Below are 22,140 nucleotides of genomic sequence, written 5' to 3'. Positions count from 1 at the left end.
CTGCCTCATTAACCAAAACATATTTCAGGCAGGGATTTTGAGACAAACAACTTGCTTAACTACTCTGAGGTCCAATTCAACACTTCAAAATTAGTCTATAGTTAGACTTTCACATTGTATATAGATTTTAAAATTACATTTTCCATTAATAGTGAATGGCTTGTGATTAGTAGAAGAGAGCTAATAACGTTTCCTCTCATGGACCACTATTGTATGGAATTTAACAAAGATCACGTAATTCCAAAGATCATGTTTGGCAACTAGCTGTTATGAAATACTCTTTAAATACCCACTGACCATATCATTACATGCATTGAAATCTTTCTCACAGAAAACAACCCTACAGAGAGATGATGTTTCTTCTTTTTTATTGTTACAATGATGATAAACATTGTCATGTTCCTATGCAGCTAGCAGCCAAACACCAATGTCAATTTTAAGACATATTTCTCAAGTTAAAGTGATAAATGACAACCGTGACTGTGAGATGCCTCTATTGTGACATACATCCTAGTAATAGAATCACATCAACAGTAAGAATAGAGAAATAGTTGGAACTAATTTGAGTTTGGTAGGTTCAGTCTTAGATTTGTTTGCTGGAAAAGTATGACAGCTGGCCTAGCTGTTCTGTTTGTCACATTTTGATATTCGACCTAACAAGCATCTTATTATTTTCTTTGGCACATGCTGTCCACAAAGCCTGTGCAAATTCCTTAAAGACCATTCAACGGGTCTTTAGATCTTAGTGAATAAATTATATGTTCTGAAAGGACAAATTACTTGTTTCTTATAATCTGATTCCCATGCTACCTCCTTCATTCCCTGTCTTTTTTTAATTTGAGTAATTTCATCAAAATTTTCTGATATACTCTTATTTGCACACTAACTGTACCTCTAGTCTTTTTTATCTCTAATGAGAAGAAGCCCATCTTCTCTAGTCTCTGCTCGTGTCTTTTTCTCTTAATCGTATAAACAGTTTTGGTGACACACCTATGAATGCCCTTTAATAGCTAGATGCCCCTCTTCCTGTATGAGCTGTGCACATTACCCAAGGTATGGCTTCAGTGTTGCAACTTGACACAGAGTGAGAGCATTACTTCTTTCTTTCTTGAGGATACTCTGGTAAACATACATCTTGGAATTTTGTTGGTAACTGTAGCATTTCTCACAATCTATTCCCGGTGATCAAATATTGATGTAATAATGACTCCAGGGTCTTATCTTCCTTTACGTTAATTAATTCCATTTTACCTACCTTCAATGTTTCAGTGTTTCACTGTTTTAAGGTCTACACTCTGAGCCTTAGTTTAGCCTTCAAAGAGTCCACTTCCTTTAAATTTAGGGTCAAATATCTTATTCCCCTACCAAACATCTACTTTTGTCTTAAAGAACGCCAAGGAATTTAAACTTCTTAAATGCAGTGGTTGAGAATTCCATCACCTTCCAAGTCTAATATGAAAAGTCATAGTAAGAAGGTTAGAATTTGGTCATGAAACCACTACTAATATGTTTGTATTCCTAGAATTAAAGTAAGGAGAAAATGAAATCATTATTGTAGCTCCATAAATATCCTTTTGATTACTTTTATAAATCAAAAATTAAATAACCTCTTACAAGTTTATAGTTGACTATGAAAGGAGAGTTTTATTTTAATCTTTCCTTGTGATGCTTCAAATTGTAAATTTGCCTTGAGAAAACACCTTTGGATGCTTTTCAACATGTTTACAGATTTCTTATTATAAATGCAAACAGTCCCTCCATATTCTAAGATAAGTCAATAGTCTTCTAATAGATTTGTAGATTGGTGCAATACTGCAGCTTCCCCACTGTTGATGGTCCTTAGAACTGTTTTTATTTCATAGTAATACTTCTTAATGACATCTGTTATGTGTGAATCAAAACAAAATGTCTTATCTATTGGCACTCCTAGTTGTCTCATAATCTCTGCCTTCTCTAAAATATGATCACCATCTGCATAAAAGTAATAACAATTTGATTTACCTAAGAGTTTTTTTTTGGGGGGGGGTTAAATTCCATATTGTTAAATTCATCTCAATGTACAGCTGATCCAACATATTCTGTAGTTTAAATTGACCATTTACTGACTTTACTATAGCTTCTATTTTCATGTCATCAGCACAGTTATTGCTAGCAATGTCTTTTACCAGCAGACACCCAGACATAAGCATAATAAACAGTGTGGGATCAAGCATAAACCCTTGAAGGACTCCTGACTTATTTTTGTAACTATCTGAATAACTATTTCCTATTCTAATATTGCTACTTCTGTTCTCAAGCCAATTAGCTATCCAGCTCTCTAGAAATAAGTTCACCTTGTGTTTGTACGACTGGCTCAAAATTCTACTATGAGGGATGGTGACAAATGCCTTTACCAAATCAAGGTAAACTGCAAGCACTGGCAAGCCCTGATCATTATCTTCCCAAATGTATTGGTAGGAGTACCGTAAGTTTGTGAGACATCATCAAGGGAATTAGCATCTCCCTTCTTGGGAATAGGCACAACAATTGCATTCCTCCGTAACTCAGGGCATATCAACCCTATCTTCCTTTCCTTTAAGGGTACATTTGGTACAGACCTGTCTACATTTATGTTTATGACATCAAAAACTTTCCAGGAATTTGTAATATCTAGTTGCCTCAATATATCTTCCCATTCCATTCTGTGTTATTTGTATAATGATGTCTCTATAATAAGCTTTATATTCTCTGCCTGCTTTAACTTTCTTTTTCTGCGTGTAACCACTTATTGCCTACTTTACAGAGAAATGGACTGAGCTATGAAGTTCAAACAAAATTTAAAAGAAAGGGATTTTCTCATTCACCCAGATCAGGTCCAGAATATTGTTGCTCTTTGTTAGTTTATTAACAATTTGACTATATCCATATGCACTACCTAAGACTACAATGTCACCTAAAGAATTGCAATATGAGGACAAATGCTTCTGGTCAGTGCTTGGGTTATGTTGATCTCCAGCTATATCATCAGAATTTTCAATAAGTAAGCCAAAAAGTGCTCTTATAAATTCTCTCACTTTATCTTTTCATTGATTGTAAGGGTTATAGAACTAACCTATGATTGTAAGGGTTATAGAACAAATCTATGATTGGAAGGGTTATAGAACAAACCTATGATTGTAAGGGTTATAGAGCAAACCTATGATTGTAAGGGTTATAGAACAAACCTATGATTGTAAGGGTTATAGAACAAACCTATGATTGTAAGGGTTATAGAACAAATCTATGATTGTAAGGGTTATAGAACAAACCTATGATTGTAATGGTTATAGAACAAACCTATGATTGTAAGGGTTATAGAACAAACCTGTGATTGTAAGGGTTATAGAACAAACCTATGATTGTAAGGTTATAGAACAAACCTATGATTGTAAGGGTTATAGAACAAACCTCTTTTCATATGTAAACCATTCCATATGATATCAACACACAGTAAGCTCACCACTAGCACTCCAGTATCAAATGAGGGTGAAGTGAGTTTTTTAAATAGATTGATACTCTACCTACATTCTTATTACTTCTATAACTATGAAATACACTATATTCATTAATTGATAGGGACCTATTTAGGTTTGAGAGGTTTTTTCACTATACGAACTAAGTCAAAGTCTTCACCAATTGCTCTAGCCTCCAAGAAGGGGAACTTATTGTTTAAAATCATAGCATTGTTCATTAAAAATGTTATGGTTCATTCTTTTATATCCCAATTTACCATCCCATCTGCCTTCTTTATAAAAAAAATGTAATTTTTTTTATTCAGTTTACCCAACATGATCCAGTTCCACGTGGGGCTCAAATGAAGTTTATCTTTGCAAAAACAGTTAGCATGCATTACCATATCTTCCCAAACTGTTACTTCTTTGATAGTAGCTCATAAGCATTCTCTTCTTATTAAGTTGGTAAATGCACAGGCCAAATTCTTCAGTCTTGGTAAATATTCAAGACGGGTGAAACATTTATTTCATTTAGCTGAACAATCTTTTTAACTTCACTCAAAAACTCCCTCATTTGTCCTGCCAATATCATTTGTTCCACAAACAATTATTAGTCCATGTCTGCAATTGCACAGTGGCACAGCAGATAGCATTGTCACCTCACAGCAAGAGGTTCCCCAGTTTGATTCTTGGCTTGGGTGCCTTTTGTATGGAGTCTGCATGTCCTTCCTGTGTTCACCAGGTTTCCTCTGGGTGCTCTGGTTTTCTCCCACATTCCAAAGACACCCAGTAGGTGGATCAGCCACGCTAAACTGTCCATAGGTATGACTGTCTGTGCAAGTATGTGGTGTGGAAGAAATATCACGGCAGGGCTAGCTACCTGGTGGTGTATACCTTGGCTCTAGATGATTGTCACTGTTGGAGTGACACCCTGACCTCGCCCTGTGCAACGATAGGAAAACGGGTTGTGGATGAATGGATGGATCTGCTGTTGTCCCTGAATAGTCTCTGCAAAGCTGTATTGATGTCCTTCATCCTACTCCTTGGGAGTGAGCTAAATGTAATTAATTCACTATTTATTCTTGGCAGTATATTTTTGTACCACTAATATTTCAGTCCCCCAAGACCAGTGTTTCATTACAGCTGTTATGGCCTATGTGCATGGCCTTACGTTTGTTTTAATGAAACTTAAATGATGCCTTTCCTGACCATTTTTTTTTCATTCATCCAAGCACTTCCCCATCCTTCTCTGCCTTTTCTGCACTTCTACACTGCATTCACAAAATGGCTGATTATTTTCTCTTCTCCCTCCGACATATATGAAACAAAACAATGAATAGGAGTAGAGGTAGGACAGTATTTATACTACTCCACTAGTCACTTCTTTACTCCCGAATGTGGCTCTCTCACCAGTACTCCGTGCTCTACCATCGAGCCATGCTACAATCCATTTTCTTAATTTTGGCACAAAAATAGCCACCCTAGTTTTATTAACAGTCACTTAGGCAGATCTCAATCAAGAACTTAAATAAAGATGATGTATGTTTAATTTGCCCAATCTCCTTTATCAATTTCTCCTGTAAACTAATCATACAACTTGATCTGGTTTGGCTGACAGCTCAATCTAGTTACAAAACCATGTTGATTATGATTCTCTACAGCAGAGTGAAGACAAGTTGGTCATGTTTTCACTGCCCAAAACACAAATGAATGAGATGATATCAAATTTTTGAGGTGCATACTTAGACTGTGTAGGATTGTTGCTTGTGTAAGACCGTTATATGCTTCACTGAAGAATTTATCCTTTCATCATAGTTTTGTCACTATAGATTTTTCATCCATAACTTAAAAGGTTAAGAGATGCTTGCCTGCTTATAATGGGTGCAGAATGAATTGCTTCATGCAAAGCTGCTTTCTTTAGATGTTTGGAAGTAGGTTTTAGGGGAAATGTGTTCTTGATCTATTCAGACTGAGCAGTGTTTTTTTTTTTTTTCTGGTTTGATCATGTATTAATCATAGAAAGGTGAAGCTTTATTTACCACCTTGGACATTATTTTCTTCCAAGAAAGCAACAAAATTACTTCTCAAAATATTTTAATGACCTTTCTGAGTAGCTGCTGTTTGGTTAGTTTTATTCGGTCTTTAGGTTCCTTCATTGTACAGTTGTGCTACACTTGCCATGTTTCAGTTTTAAGGCACTACTGGCCTGGCCAGTAATATGTTGAACTATGTAAAGAGGTGAATATTCATTCAATGACTATGTTTTTCCTTATCTTCCATACCATTCCTACCGTGCTTATTCAGCTTGTTCAGTTCAGTCATATTTCCTTTCTACAATATATGTAATAAACATTTTCTCCATTTTTGATATCTTCTGCCAGCTTTCCTTTATCTTGTACATGCACATGCTGAGTTGCCTTCCACCTACTTTCTTGTGCTTTGCCTCTTCCACTTCTCCATTTGACTCAGTTTATTGTCTAAAAGCCTTCTTTTCAGCCTAAATTGCCAGTCCCACATCTATTCGTAATCACTTCAGCTAACTACAGGTTTTCCTTTTTCCTATCCATATCACAAGTATCTTGCTCATGCCTTCTCTTTGTCAATAATCCTCTAACTCACGCTTGACCCTCTTCCCCATCTCATCATAATCTATTTCTCTGAACTCCTATTTCACCATCTTTGTTTCCCATTTCTTGACTTTACCATTTACTATAAACCTTAGAAAGGTGGTACAATAACTGTTATTTAAAGGAGATCTAAACATTCCTAAAACCTTCTGTCTTGGTTAGGATCGCACTGACTATTTTTTATTTTATTCTTCCTTGTACAGTCATATACCAGCAGAATGGCCTACAATGCTCAAGATCTCAGTCATTTTCCTCTTCCTTATAGGCATTATAATAAAAACTCTCCCAATCATTTTCTGGCACCAGATTTGGATTTCCTATTAAAATAATCTATGAACCTAAGAAGAATCCTTTTCCTGCCATACCACTCTGTTATTTTCTTTCTCAGCCTTTCATGCTGCATGCTATGTACTTTGACTATCTACCTATTCTCCTCTTCCATTTCTTCTTTTCTAGCTACCAACGTGCAAACATTAGGTTATGGCTGACTTTGCACTGCCACCACCTCCATTGCTTAGCATTTTTTATAACACAAAACAGTGTAAGAAACGTCTCCGTGTGGAAGATTTTCAGTCCCTATATCTCTAGTTAATGACTGTAGATTAATCAGATCAAACAATAGTAGTAGAAGTAGTGAACTTAAACTCATCTTAAGTCAAAAAAATAATAAAAAATATATAATTTGAAATATTGTACAGAATTACTAAGTATTCGAAAGCAATCCAAGCAAGGCAGGCAGTCTGTTTCCAGTTGAAAATCCTTTAAGTACACAGACAACAAGCGATCCAAGTAAAACAAAAATAGAGTAATAGGTTCCTCACAAGCTTTCTAAATATATATATATATATATATAAATATATATATATATATATATATATATATATATATATATATATATATATACACATATATATATATATATATACTTTTTATCAGGCAAGGGAGTGGTTTATTGTGCTGTAAAACAAAGTGTTATTGGTACACATGTTAAATTCACATTCCTTCCCCATCAGTGTGACATTCGTGCTGGTCCTGCCCTACTTAGTAGCTTTCTTAATAATAATATAACCCATATGTACTTTAAATAAAATTTATAATGATGTGGTACCTCTTATTTAACCAGATTATTAAGTCTGTGATTTTATCCAAGACAATATACTACATGGTTGAAAATATATCAATCTTAGTCCAGTTGGCAATCAAAAATATATATAAATATATATACATATACACTTTGCATGTAAACAATCAATTGTAAAAATCATATTCTATTTTCATAACCTATTGTTAACAAAGATCACTTTTGTCCTTCTAGACTTCTTCAGGTCTGTGTACAAGAACCCTAAAAACTATCCATAAAAATATTATAGTATAATTAGTTAGTATTGTTATTGCACATCATTTTGAATAAAGTGGAAAAAGAGAACAAGAAAAAGAAGAAATAATAAGAAAAAAATGTATGATGATAGAAACAAAATATACAGTTAATTAAAACTGATTTAACATGGTATTTAAAACCAACTGGTAGAATAAAATAAAATAAAATTAGTCATGTAAACGATGTGGCAATTTTCTAAGTTCCACTACACTTTTAATTGAATAGTAGTAATTTAGTCCAGGCTTCCTAAAAGAGTTCAGCTTTAATTGCCACATGAGGAAGGCCAGGAACATTAGAAGTTTTGTTGAATTTAAACCTAGACAATATGAGAGAAACACTAAAAGATGTGAAGCTAATTGTACATTTTGTATATTTATACAGCAAGGTGACAGTTTTTATTGCCCTTATTTAAAGAAAATCATTAAGACCAGTGCAGGGGGTGACTAACACTACAAAAGTAATTTACAGGGCACAGTGCAATGAATGTGATGCATTCTATGTCGGCAAGACTGTAAATAAATTTAAGCGTAGGATTTCATGTCATCTGTCAGAAATCCACTCTGGATGTAAAAATAATACACTAGCTACACACCTCTCTCTTCATAAAAGACACACAGGTTTTAAGTTCCAGATCCTGGATCTCATTGACATGGGTGATCTTGAATGAGACATCCCAAATATTCTGGAGAAACATGAACTCATGTGGCAATTACAGCTGAACTTATTTAGGAAGCCTGGACTAAACTACTACTGTTCAATTAAAAGTGTACTGGAACTTAGAAAATTGCCACATTGTTTATATGATTAATTTTATTTTATTCTACCAGTTGGTTTTAAATATCATGTTAAATCAGTTTTAATTTAAGAGTATATTTTGTTTCCATCATCATACATTTTTTCTTATTATTTTTTTCTTTTTCTGGTTCTCTTTTTTCCACTATATTCAAAATGATGTGTAATAACAATACTAACTAATTATACAATTATATATATTTTTATAGATAGTTTTTAGGGTTCTTGAACACAGACCTGGAGAAGTCTAGAAGGACGAAAGCAATCTTTAACAATAGGTTATGAAAATAGAATATGATTTTTACAATTGATTTTTTTACATGCAAAGTGTATATGTATATATTTATATATATATTTTTGATTGCCAACTGGACTAAGATTGATATATTTCCAGCCATCTAGTATATTGTCTTGGCTAAAATCACAGACTTAATAATCTACTTAATAATCTGGTTAAATAAGAGGTACCACATCATTATAAATTTTATTTAAAGTACATAAGGGTTATATTATTATGACAGCGCCTAAGTAGGGCAGGACCAGCTCGAATGTCACACTGATGGGGGAAGGGATGTGAATTTAACATGTGTACCAATAACAATTTGTTTTACAGCACAATAAACCACTCCCTTACATGATAAAAAGTATATATATTTAGAAAGCTTGTGAGGAAACTATTACTCTATTTTTGTTTTACTTGAATCGCTTGTCTGTGTACTTAATAAAGGATTGTCAACTAGAAACAGACAGCCTGTCTTGCTTGGATTACTTTAGAATACTTAGTAATTCTGTATAATATTTCAAATTATATATTTTATATTATTATTTTGACTTAAGATGAGTTTAAGTTTGCTACTTCTACTACTATTGTCTGATCTGATTAATATACAGTCATTAACTAGAGATAGATGGACTGCAAATCTTCCACACAGAGAAGTTTCTTACACTGTTTTGTTTTTGGGTCCACTATACTTGTTTAGTGAGTTATTTGAGAATTTGGGGATACCACAGAGATTGCACATTTTTTATAACACCTTACAGTTGATGCCTTTGTTACATAGAATGCCACTACTTGTGTCCATCACTACCCTGGCATCTTCATGTTCTGTCCCCTTTTTCCTTTGGCCTAAGACACAGTGATACTAGCAATGTCTATTCTTCCTGGGTCTACTTTCAAATCCTGACTCCCATATCATCAACTGTTAAAATCCCGAAACAAAACTCTTTAAACTACAAAACTCAAATGTCAAATTTTTACTAGGGTAAGTAAACACTTGCCCAACATGCCCTTTTCTCCACTGTAGTGCAATCCCGGAATTGGTATATATAGTCAGGGTCAGGGGCCCAGCCGCCAACCTAGGTTGGTTTTACTTACCGTGGCATGAGTTTTGTTTACATTTGGGCAAGTGCTTACTTATCCTAGTAAACATCTGATGTGCAGGTTTCTGCAGTTTTTCATGATTTTCATCTCAAGATTTTAATAGTCGATCATATGGTAGTCGGGATTTGAAAGTAGGCCCATTCTTCCTATATGAATAACTGTTTTCTCTACTGACTTCTTGCACTGCATAATAATAACACAAACCATACTTTTGTCCCTTATTTCAACAGCACGTCATTTGTTTATGGGTATTTATTAAGCTTACTGCCAAAGGGGTCATAAAGAAGCTTAGCATTATCACTTGATACTGATTGGAGACTAAAAATGGCCCCATCAAGTAAACTGTCACCACTTATCCCTGGTAAAAATTTGTGCTCACCCATTCAGTTATCTAGACTAGTTTTAAAGGAAGCACTCTGCTTGGTAGGGGAAGACAACCTATTTCATAAGTGAGGAATATGTTAGGTTATATACCCACCACACAGTCTGGTGTCATTCATATAACTCATCTCCCTTACATCACAGTTTAAAGATACAGTGGTGGAGACACAAACATTCTTTGAGTACCTATATTCCTTCAGGGTAAAGCATAGTCTATTTCTGACTTGCAGATTATTTTTCTTGTATGTTTTCCTCATTTGCCAACAATGGTTGCTTTCTTTTTCATGGGTTAATGATAAAATTCTAGATAATTACATAACCAACACTCAGATGTTGATGGTACCTATTTGAAATTTCTGGACCTGCTAGAGTGAGTCCTGAAATGTGGAGAGTAAATGACCAAAAGATTGGACTTTCATATATAATGTAACATATGCATGTTTGGCTAACATCAAAGATTGAAACAGTAATAATTTCATGAACTTTAATCACACTTTGCATTAGGAAAGGAGGCCATTCCCGTAATGGTATTAGAAACCCAAAAGACTTAGCAAAATTAAACTTAGATGACCTGGGATATTACCAAGTTCCATGAATGCAGTGTTTTTGGTCAATTTTAGGACCTCTTCCCTAGTAACAGTTGGGGGAATTATGATTGGGATATTTCTTGAGAGATGCCTGGTGGTGAAAGGAGGGTAAAATTAGAACTGAACTTACGGGCCAGTAGATTAGCTATAACTTCTGTCTCAGTATAGGTGGCTCCATTTACAATTAGTTTGGCACATTGTTGAATATTACCTTTAAAGTTGCGAACATAACTGAAGAATGCTTTATGACTATCCTTAGCCTGGGAGGCTACTTCTACTTCAGATTTGGCTTTGGTAGACTTAATTAGTCCACTGAGATGCGTATTATGTTTGAAGAGGGAGTCCTTGCCTTGCTAGTATTGCACTTCCTATTTTTAGGTAGGACGTTCTTCCTTTTGTTATGAAACCTTTTTATGCTAGGATCCTACCAGGGTGGCTTGTCTTTTGACATTGTTTTGTGCTTATTTTGATATATATGGTTGTGCACGGACTTAGGCAGCAGTGTTTCCTCTATATATGGTTGTGCACGGACTTAGGCAGCAGTGTTTCCTCTATATATGGTTGTGCATGGACTTAGGCAGCAGTGTTTCTTGTATAGATGGTTGTGCATGGACTTAAGCAGCAGTGTTTCCTGTATATATGGTTGTGTATGGACATAGGCAGCAGTGTTTCCTGGGATTAGGAGGATTTATAATTTTGCCAGGGTGCAATTCAAAAGCAGGAAATTTGCCTTGGAATACTTCCTAAAAGTTCCAGGGCTAGGTGGCATCCCAAACTTTATTTTTATTTTGAAGGAGTCAGCTTTATGGTCTGCCCTAATCAGTGAGAATGTCACACTTGGGGGTGGGGGTGGGATGTAATGTCCCACCATGTTTGTGAGGACCAGGTCAAGAATGTTTGTTGTTTGTACTAGGTTTATTTACTAACTGGTTCAAGGCATTCATGTTAACAAAGTTCTGGAATATTTGGGCCTGCACATCTGGGTTTGTATAGGTTTCCCAGTTTACAGAAGGATAGTTGAAGTCACCCATCAGTAAGGTGTTGGGTAAAATGGATAGTGATGCCAGTTCATTTAAATAAGTGGTATGGGTTTCTTGAGTCATAGTGGGGGTCCTGTAGCTCGCAAGGATACGGTATGGGGCTTTGGTTTCTCAGAGCTGCTCTTGGTTTGGCTACTTCATCTATGATCTACACTGAATCTGCTGCATCTAAAGCCATCCACTGCTAAAAAAAGAAAATAACTATCATTTTGCATTTCTGCTAATTATTTTTACTCTGTTTCATAAGAATCATGTATCAATTGGTACATTTCTTGCCCTTTAGTAGAGCTGCAAAGCTAAACTGTTTCCACTGTTGAAGAAGTACTTAATTACATTGTGTTTGCTAGTTTTACAAGACAGTAGTATCTAGATTGTGTGGTTTACCTGCACTTGAACTCTAAAAGCAGCATTTTCTGACTGGATTCTTGTGGCAATGAATGCTGTAGCAAACCTGTCTGAGTTGGAGAATGCTGGCTGAAAGCTTATTGTGTGTTTTCATGATTGGTCTGTAAAACCTGCTTTTCTGATTCTATATAAACCCAGTGTTTGCTCTAGGCTGCTCTCCATGCAGCAGCAATTAGCAGTGCCCTATATAGATGCAAATGGTATCAAGTTAAAATTTCCCTTAGAATAAATATCTCTGCAACCTTCCCCAGTCCCCCTGCTGCTCTATGATCATCTAGATGCAGTCAGAACAGCATCACCTTGTTGGATAGCTGCAGTTCACACTGAGCGTCTGTGTGCTGTCATCCAGTTAAATCTCCCTACTCTTCTCCCTGGTTAAACCCATAGTAAAAAACCTGAAACCATACAGAGGCACTTTCCTACTATTTCTGTTGCCAGCTTGGTGGACATGGGCATCCTGAGGCAATGTAGCAATTGTTTCATGTATGCTGACAACCACTTAATCCTGAAACAAACAAACACAGCATGTGAGGGATGTAGTTACATTATGATAATTGACACACGACTCTCACATACAGACAAATCAAATGATAAACAAGTTGTCAGCACACACAAATCATTTCCCTCAGTAAATAAAGACTCAACACATAAACCCACCTATGTAGAGGTACTCACAAGTAACTTAACAAAACCTCAGAGGCTTCCTCTATGCTGCTCTCAGAAACCACATGCAAACGAAACCAAGTCAACACCAACCACTGCACATAAAAATACACATCACAGTGTCTCCACAAGCAAGCCACTAAGGCAAAACACCACACATTCAAACATCCTGGTCACAGGAGACTTCATCATGAGACACACAGATGCTCCCCTCACTAGGTTAGATAAAGAGTGTGTTACAGTCAGCTGTGTGTCAGGGGCCAGGATTCACCAGATCATGCAGGCACTCAGGTCACTCAACCACAAGTAACAGTATGACTGAGTCATAGTCCATATGGGTGTGAATGACTGAGACAAACCTCCTGGAAGAGAGACATGATGAACCTCTCTGAATACATGTCATGGGCTGGTATGAGACTCGTACTGAGCAGCATTCTACCCTCACCAAGAGTGATACCACAATACAAACGAAAAATGATTGACTTTGATAATTGGCCTAGCTAATCGTGTCATTCCAAGGGGATCCAGTATTTGTCATCCTGAGACAACATGATCAACAGACCGTACTGCTTTGTCAAATTTGGTCTGCACCTATCTTCTCTTGGCTTTTGGATATTGGCAAAAGCATTAGCCACCTCCATAGTGCTTTTTTAGGCAGTGCCAAACCAACAAACTTACCAACATAAAAATTCTTCTAATGCCAAGCTGAATTTACTACTGCTCAATGCTTGGAGTTTTTACAAGAAACTGGACTCACTGGATGTTCTCCTTGACCTGGAGAATGCTGACAGCTGTGCAGTTACAGAGACATGGTTCAAGGCTGCAGAAAGCACACCAGAAATGTAAGGCTACATTGCCTAGCATGCAATCTGACCATCATCTGAACATAATAAAAAGCAATGACATCTCTAGATTGGTCAAGCAGGATGACTCATTTGACCTACTCTATGTCCAGCTGACCACAGGCAAAATCTTCCATCACATAATCGCTAGCTACAGGTCACCAACCATGAAGTATGAAAACTACTCCGCATATCCGAAGTTACAAGAATCACTTATCATACAGCCTCCATAAACTGAGAAACATATATGACCAGTGATGTACCCTTAGAGATTCCTGGACTTGGTCAATGCAAATGCTGTGGAGCAGCTGGTCTGCATTCCTACTAGGGGTTCAAATATTCTTGACATTGTACTCACAAAAATGGAGAGGGGTGTTGTTTTCATTGGTAAGACTGGATTATAAATGGTCTCCTTTGAAATAAATGTAACGATAGTACCTCTGTAAAGCCCTAAAAACCTAAAGAATTTTTCCAAGGCAAATTACTTTCTATTAAGCCATAGCATAGGTAATTTTAAAGCTTGACCTAACCCTGAAAACATGAAGGCCTATGCAGAAGTATACACGAATGCCCTCTACAACCACTTATATAACTACATGCAAATGGCAGTACCTGACTGAACTAAACCCAGGTCTAGCCAGAAAAATAAGCCACTCTGCTGGACCCCTGGGATAAATAGACTATACAACAGAAGGAAGAAATTCATGTCTAGAAGTTAGTGGGAGACAGCACAACAGAGAAACAGTCCCTCATTAGTCTCAACAGGTTAATCAGGGAACTAGTTAAGTCTTCAAAAGCTAAATACATGACTAAAGTAGACTCCCAAGCAAAGGATAACCACAAATAATTTTTTAGTTATGTTTGAAATCTAAGGGAAACACTCAACAATATGTTGAGTTGGCTGTAGATGGCGCTACCTGTTTACTCAGCCGGAAGAAATAGTAAACCTGCTGGCCAATAAATTCAGCTCTAATTTCACCCTCTCATCACCTCCTGTTACTCCCCCTAAAATACCCCGTACCATTCCTTTGCCGGTTATCACAAATGAACAGGTCATCACTGCATTCTCTAAAGCTAGAAAATCATGTCATCAGTGGGCTCTGTTGGAATCCCAGGGTGCCTATTAAATACTTTGATACATGAACTAGCAGACCCACTCGGATCTCTATTTAACCACAGTCTCCAGACAGGCTTTCTCTCAGTAGAATGGAGGACAGCAACATCCATCCCTCTGCACAATTGGGGACAATCAAATGACCCATAAGTCTGACTAGCCTCATATGCAAGGCTATGGAAAAGATAATAATCATGGACCCATTTAACAACAACATAGGAAATGTCCAAACTCTAGACCCAATCCAGTCTGGCTTCATCAAGGGCAGGTCCTGCCTGCTCAGTCTGGTGAACTTCTTTGAGGAGGTCACCAAGGGCATGGATGAAGGTAACAGTGCATTCTGCCTAACCTGACCTGGCAAAGACATTTGACACAATACTCCACTCAGGTATTACTGGTGAACTCACAACATTGGGCATAAACCTCTACATCACTAGATAGCCAAATGGCTCATGGATAGGACACTTGTTGATAGAGTGGAGGAATCCACATCCTGCAAGATGTCAGTCACCAGTGGAGTACCACAGGGTTCAGTGCTGGGCCCTCTCCTGTTTGGAATATACTTCTCAGATGTCAAGGCAAATGTAGATGGCCTTTGACTGATCAAGTTTGCTGATGACTGCAAGCTGAGGACAATCAGTGACTCCCCAAATGATGCTGATATCCTAGAGAAAGGTCTGTCACAGACTAATGATCGGCGTCAGAGCTATTGCCTCAAACTAAATGCAAAGAAGGGCATAATAATACCATTCAGGAAAAAAATACCCCTGAAAATTTCAACATTGATAGCCCACCTAAGAGTGGACCCGGTAGTGAAAGATCTGGGTACTGAGATAGATAGCAATCTGAACTTTGACCACCATATGTCCACGGTGGTGAGGAAATCCTTCTATGTGGCTCAGCTTAAAATTAAGGGTATAGCATCCAGATCTAAGGATGTCTTAGTACCACTGTACTCAGCCCTCATCAGATCAATAATCTAGTATGCACCCTTTGGCACGCCCCTCATCAGGCACCTGCAACAGTTGGAGTATCCTCAGAGGTTTTTCACCGAAAAAATACAGGCTATAATCAACATATCATATGGGAATTGATTAAAAGCCCTATCACTGTATTCAGTGTCCAAATTATAACTGAAGGTGATTTAATTCTGGCCTAGAAGGCAGGCTCTGACCCAACCCTGATGGAAATGTTGCATATTCGCAAAACTAAATGCATGAGGATTACCTTCTCCACAGATCTAAACCTGAACTTTGACATGAATAGTTCATGCTGGAGAGACAGATGTGTGTCCCAGAGATTGCCCCCCCTCTAGATTAGGTTTCCTATTCATGTGAAGCAGAGCCCTTCCTGACCATCTTCAAGCGCACCCTGAACTGATGGATGGGAAATTGCAAATTCACTCTTGGAGTGGCACCCATGTCCCTTATGTGTAAAGATAGTCAAACCCCCACATGCTGACCCTTGTTACCTTCCTGTAGGGATAGAACATTGTGTAAAAGCTTGGTAAAATTGACTAGGCTTGTAAGGGCTTTTGAGCTTTTAGCCTAGTAATCTCCTATGACCGGCCTTGAGGTATGATTGTTCTTTGATGTAAATTGAGACACCTCCAACTTTTGTTTTTTTTTGAACAGTAGCAGGTCAAAATGTGTGGAAGACACTATAGACCTGCATTGCCGAGGTGCACAGTGTTGCTTTAAATATGTCTCAGTAACTATACATACAGCTCTATTCCCCTGGGTGAGGGAAGCTTGCATGCATGGCAGTTTTTGTTTAGATTCCTGGCATTGAGCAGTATCGCCTTTAGATTATCAGGGGTTGGTTTAGCTATGTTGCATGGTTTATAAGGCTGGCAATGCCTAAACAGGTACTTTGGTAGTGGACAACGTATTAGTCAGTATTCAGAAGCATTGATGAGACAGGTGCAGGCCATTCTGGCTGAAGCAGTGTGGTCTGTTAACCATATCCTCCTAGGCTGATGAATATTGTACTCCTGTCAAATAACACCAAAGCTTAAGCCAATTATTTTCTGTTTATATTGCGGCATTATTCTTGGAGAAGGTAGAATACTGCTCAGTGCTAGGCTCATACCAGCCTGGGACACATAGTCCAACAGCTCCACCATGTCTGTCTTCATAGAGTCCAGAGAGGTATGTCTTAGGGCACTATGAGAAATTCATACTGGTACTTGTGGGCACTATGAGAAATTCATACTGGTACTTGTGGTACGATGACCTAAGTGCATGCACAATGTGGTGGATCCTGGTCCCTGATAAGCAACTGACTGTAATCTTATTTTTGCTCAGCCTGGTGAGCAGAACATCTGTGTCTCACAAAGAAGTCTCATACCAATAGCGTAGCTAGGATGGGGCAAGGGAGGCAACTACCTTTGGCGCAAAGCTTTGTGGGGGGAGCACAATCAACCAATTTCAATCTCTAATGCAATACAGTTTTTTAAAAGCTGGTATTGCATTTGCAGTAAAACCTGAGCACTGTAGGCCTCACTGTGTGGTCTAAACTGTAGCAACTGCATGCTACATTTTAAAAGTAAACAAAAAAAGTCACATTTTAATGAAAACCTGCACACAGTAGAGCTCTGTGTAGGCAGGGTATAAGCTGTAGCAACTGCTTGCTACAGTTTATAACAAGAATTTTTATCTTTAACAAAATGGAGGAGGGTCAGGTTCAGGGCACAGAAACAGGACCTGAATGGCGTGGAGGCATGCCATAGATCTGGCCACCCGAGTGGATGGCCAGTAAAAGGACACCATTTGTTTTTTGTTTTTGCTCTTCAATGGAAGAGCTGTGAGGGGGTGGATCTGTAATAATATACCATGTAGTGATCAATTTAATATAGTAAATTGCTTTTTTTTTTGGTTTTCTTTTTTGCTGAGGGGGTGGGTGCTGGTCGAGCCAGCTATGCTTCTGTCTCCTATGACTAAGATATTGGATTGTGATATTGTCTGCTTTATGAGCTTAGATGTTGAGACATTGTGAGTTCAGGCTAAATGTGTCTTGGTGAGTGTTGCTGCAATAGTATTTGTTTGAGTTTGCTGTGGATAGTTATCATAATTTCTGCATCTGGTAGGCCTTTGGGAATCATACAACCAGTGAACAATGTGATTGAGGATCACGTTTCAGTGTCTGAATTTATTTATATTTTGTTAGCAGGACATGTCATCTGGGTAAACCTCAGTTTTAGAGGAGGCCAGGGAGAAAATATACATTACAATGTTAAGGTCATCAGATACTTGACAGTGCTGTAATATACAGTAGTAAAAATATGTGGTTAGCTAATAAATAAGGTATACCTTTATACAGACATATATCATGGTTCATTACAGTACTCATTCAGGTAAACAAAAATGTAAGCAATTTTATTTTTATTTATTTTATGCATCTATTAACCAAGCAGTCCTTTAACCAGAAAAGCTTTTTTTTTGTCTAAGTTGTTTGGGAAGGCTGAAATGACTTTTGCTGAGTCACACAGTATGCAAGTGAAAACTGAGGGACTCAAACCTACAACAACAGGAAAAAGCTGATTGGTTCCTCATAACTTTAATGTCATTTAGTTTATCTAAACCATTTTGATTCTTTTGTCGCTCTTCCCTGAGAAATGTTCTCTTCCAGGGATTGTAAGACTTGTCTGCGATTGGCATTCGATATCCATCCATTACTAGGTTACTTTGTTACAGTTTAACTAGCTGACACTAACTGATACCCTGACCTATGGTCATTCGTGTACTCATCTACTGAGCTTATGTTGCCTTTCTATGCCAGGAGATGACCTCAACATTTATAGCATACAGGTGCAGACACACAAATGAATAACTCAAATTTTCAGTTAAAACAAACAATATAGTCACTGTCTTAGAGCCTTGCAGCTTTGGTAGTTGGTTATAAGGCCAGAATAAGAACAGACGCAGGGGAGGGATGCCAACCGTGTATCTGCAGGGGTATGAAAGAGGGGCAGCAGTTATTAGACTGGTGGCAGAAACATGTGATGGCTTGATTCCTACACCATCACTACATTCCTCAATTTCTGCCTTGCAGGGTCACAACTGTCAACTTCAATGTAGCAAACTGTCTAACGTAGGCTTACAATACCATCCATCTGATGACCAGGTCTTCATACTTCCATCATTGATTCTGAGTTGACTTGTAACAGACATTGTGGATATAAGCAGCAACTCTTTAGCTTTATGTTTTGTCATTTTTGTAAAAGCTGAGTAAACATTTATGTTTTACAGTACAGAGAAAGTAAAATCTACTGAAAAATTAGCATTCCTTAAAAAAGAGCTCCTCCTTCTGAAGTCAATTCTGGATCATACTGAATGGCAATATCCTTGAGTACCTCATGATTTTATTTGCAAAATAGGCATAACTGTCCATGGAAACCATGACTCTGTCATTCTAGACGGGGAGTGTAGAGTCATGATGAGTAGTTCTATGTTATGTGGCTTTACTTGCAGATGAAGTACATGCACCTATGGTACACATTCATTTGGCTATAACTTGGGTACAGAGAGTCGTGAGCAGTGCTGTATCATTCACATTTATTTATAAATCAGGGTAAGGAATCCATGGTGAGCATTGCTATGTCATTTAGTAGTGTTTACAAACAACAAAAGGGTCTATGCTGAATAAAATCAAGCCATTTGATTGTGTTTAAAGACCATATTTAAAAAAAACTGGCTATAGTGATCCATGGGAAACAATATTGTGTCATTTATGTCTTATTGGATATAGTGATCCATGGGAAACAATACTGCGTCATTTATGTTTTATTGGATATAGTGAACCATGGGAAACAATACTGCGCCATTTATTTCTTATTGGATATAGTGATCCATGGGAAACAATACTGCGCCATTTATGTCTTATTGGATATAGTGATCCATGGGAAACAATACTGCGCCATTTATGTCTTATTGGATATAGTGATCCATGGGAAACAATACTGCGTCATTTATGTCTTATTGGATATAGTGATCCATGGGAAACAATACTGTGTCATTTATGTCTTATTGGATATAGTGATCCATGGGAAACAATACTGCGTCATTTATGTCTTATTGGATATAGTGATCCATGGGAAACAATACTGCGCCATTTATGTCTTATTGGATATAGTGATCCATGGGAAACAATACTGCGCCATTTATGTCTTATTGGATATAGTGATCCTTAGTCAACAATGTCACTTTCTTTGACTCTGTTTGCATATCAGGTACATGTTACCATGCAAAGCATTTTTTTCATTATATTTGTCCGAACCACTTTTCAGTGTGTTTGTTACAAGTTAATGAATTTTTTTGCATGATTATACATAAATTTGTAATGATTCTTTTTATGTCATACTAGGGAACATCTGATTGTGGCAACAGGCCACTAAAAGCACAGTATTTTATTTATTACTGAAGTTAACAGGTTTAACAGGTAAGGGCAGTTTGACTCTTTCGGTCTGCTCAGTTATCTTTTTGAAGAAGACTTGACATGTAAATATTGCCTGCCATTCTTTCCTGCATTTTGACTGCAGCTCTTTTTTTTTTTGTCCCATTGTTTAAAATGCCCATCACAAAGATTCACCACCATCATCACTGCCATAAATTACTGAATGTCATACAGTATATTTATTCCATTATCAGCTGTTCCTACATCATTCCCTACCAATGCCTGTAAGTTATTAACAAAGATCAAAGTGCAAAGGTTGTTACGAATATCTAAGCCCATTTCAGTCTATGTCAAGTGCAACTGCAGCTTATAAATGGTCTTAAAAATAAGAAGCATTCCATTTTGGGCATATATTCACTAAACAGATTCACAGCTGCATTTGGTTCACACCTCACTTCCTCTCTTTATGGTGATCATTTTCTGAAGTGCATCACTTACCCAGTTCTCTTTTTTGCTTTCCATCAGCTTCATCCAAATCATTTGAATCCAAAGACTTACTCAGAACATTACTGGAATCTATAATGCAAAATGGTTAGAATCTCCATTATAAAGTACTATAACATGTGGTTATCATCAACAGTGGAACAAAGCAGAGACTCTATAAAAATATAAAATAGCTTGTTAAAATATAAGTATGCAGTAATATATGCCAAATTATGATATATTAAATGTATATTGGCTAATGTCAACTCAGTCATTTACAAGCAAATGATTAAATTCTGGCCTAGTTAACAAAAAAAATGTTTTTGCCAGGGGTGCCTGCCCAAACCAATGCATCACTAAACATACTAATTCAAAATGTTCGAAAAATATGTATTAATGTATATGTTTAGTGCTTTTAAGAAATAAAAAAGATATAATGCATTTTATTCTATTAATGTTATGACAAGAAAAATTAATTCATATGAAACTGCAAGAAGCTTTTGGAAACTGCATTGTGCCTTTTTGCAAGTTGGCCTCTGACCCCAGCAGCTGCTAGCTCAGCAAGAATTAATGTTTATGCTTCTCACAAGTGATTATCTGCTGGGTCAGGAAATTAAATGTGTGAAATAATGAGAATCTTCTGCTCTTTTCCACCTGAGCAATCGACCTTGTATATGTTATTAGATAATGCACCGGTTGCAAGGAGGAAGTGATAACATGTAACAAGGAAAATGTATTGAGAACTGTATCTACTATTATGTTCGAATTAATTTAGAACCTTTAGTGGAAACTTTTGTAAAAGGGTATTGTAACTAACCAGGTGGCTAGCAAGGCCACATTGTTTACTAGAAAAGTTTTTAAGCAAAATGTAGTATCAGCATTTTAGATGAATAGAATATTGTAAGCTAAAGTGATGTAAAACCCCTTGTGACTGACTACGTCAGCCTGGTGGGTTAATACTAGTAAGAAATATTATAAAAGTTGTGTTCTTCCTATTTCATTCAGACAAAATTCTGTACTTGTACGTTTTTTGCCTCCTGGTGTACACTAGTAAAGAACCTGAACTTGAACCTCCTGTCTATTGATCTTTTTATTACAGTATTTTTTCATTTAACAGATTGGTTCTTCGGACCGGAATCCCTCAGAAGCTGCGGATCAGAGCATAGCGGTGGTCAAAGTCTGCATGCAGGAGAAGATACCGAAATGGTTCTTATTGAGTGAAAAGACCTCTGACTGAATTGTCGTTTAAACAGGCTGGCCACTTTCTGATCTGTGGCTGAAGAGCGGATCTCCGCTGCGAACCGTGACTGCTCAATACCCGCCTCTAACCGAAGACGCAAAATATATGCAACTACAACGTGCAGATAATGTTAGATATTATGCAAAATGGGTTAACAAATATGAATTTGATGGGAAATTAGACAAATCTTCGCTTGTTAAACTTCTTAAACAGCTTAAAAGTGATACAAAAGGTCAGGCAAAGAAACAACGGCAATTAGGCATTCCTCAGGCACACAAGTGGATTGAGGAAGCAAACCGTAGGGAACAAAAGAGTAATAATTCAAAGGCATTGTTTTTAGACA

General features: G+C 37.1%; 1 protein-coding gene across 1 annotated transcript in view; it reads right to left on the bottom strand.

The window, feature by feature from the left end:
• LOC122790599 (pre-mRNA-splicing factor cwf15-like) overlaps positions 1-22,140 on the bottom strand; it is an 82,321-nt gene that overhangs the window by 17,517 nt on the left and 42,664 nt on the right. The window contains exon 3 of the mRNA XM_044058126.1: positions 20,573-20,650. Coding sequence (XP_043914061.1) covers positions 20,573-20,650 — 78 coding nt within the window. The remainder of the gene's footprint in view (positions 1-20,572; positions 20,651-22,140) is intronic.

This window comes from Protopterus annectens, chromosome 16.part0, assembly GCF_019279795.1.
Source record: "Protopterus annectens isolate FY-2018-M chromosome 16.part0, PAN1.0, whole genome shotgun sequence".
NCBI lineage: Eukaryota > Metazoa > Chordata > Ceratodontiformes > Protopteridae > Protopterus > Protopterus annectens.
The sequence above is the reverse complement of the archived record's forward strand: the minus strand, read 5'-3'. Positions and strand labels throughout refer to the sequence as shown.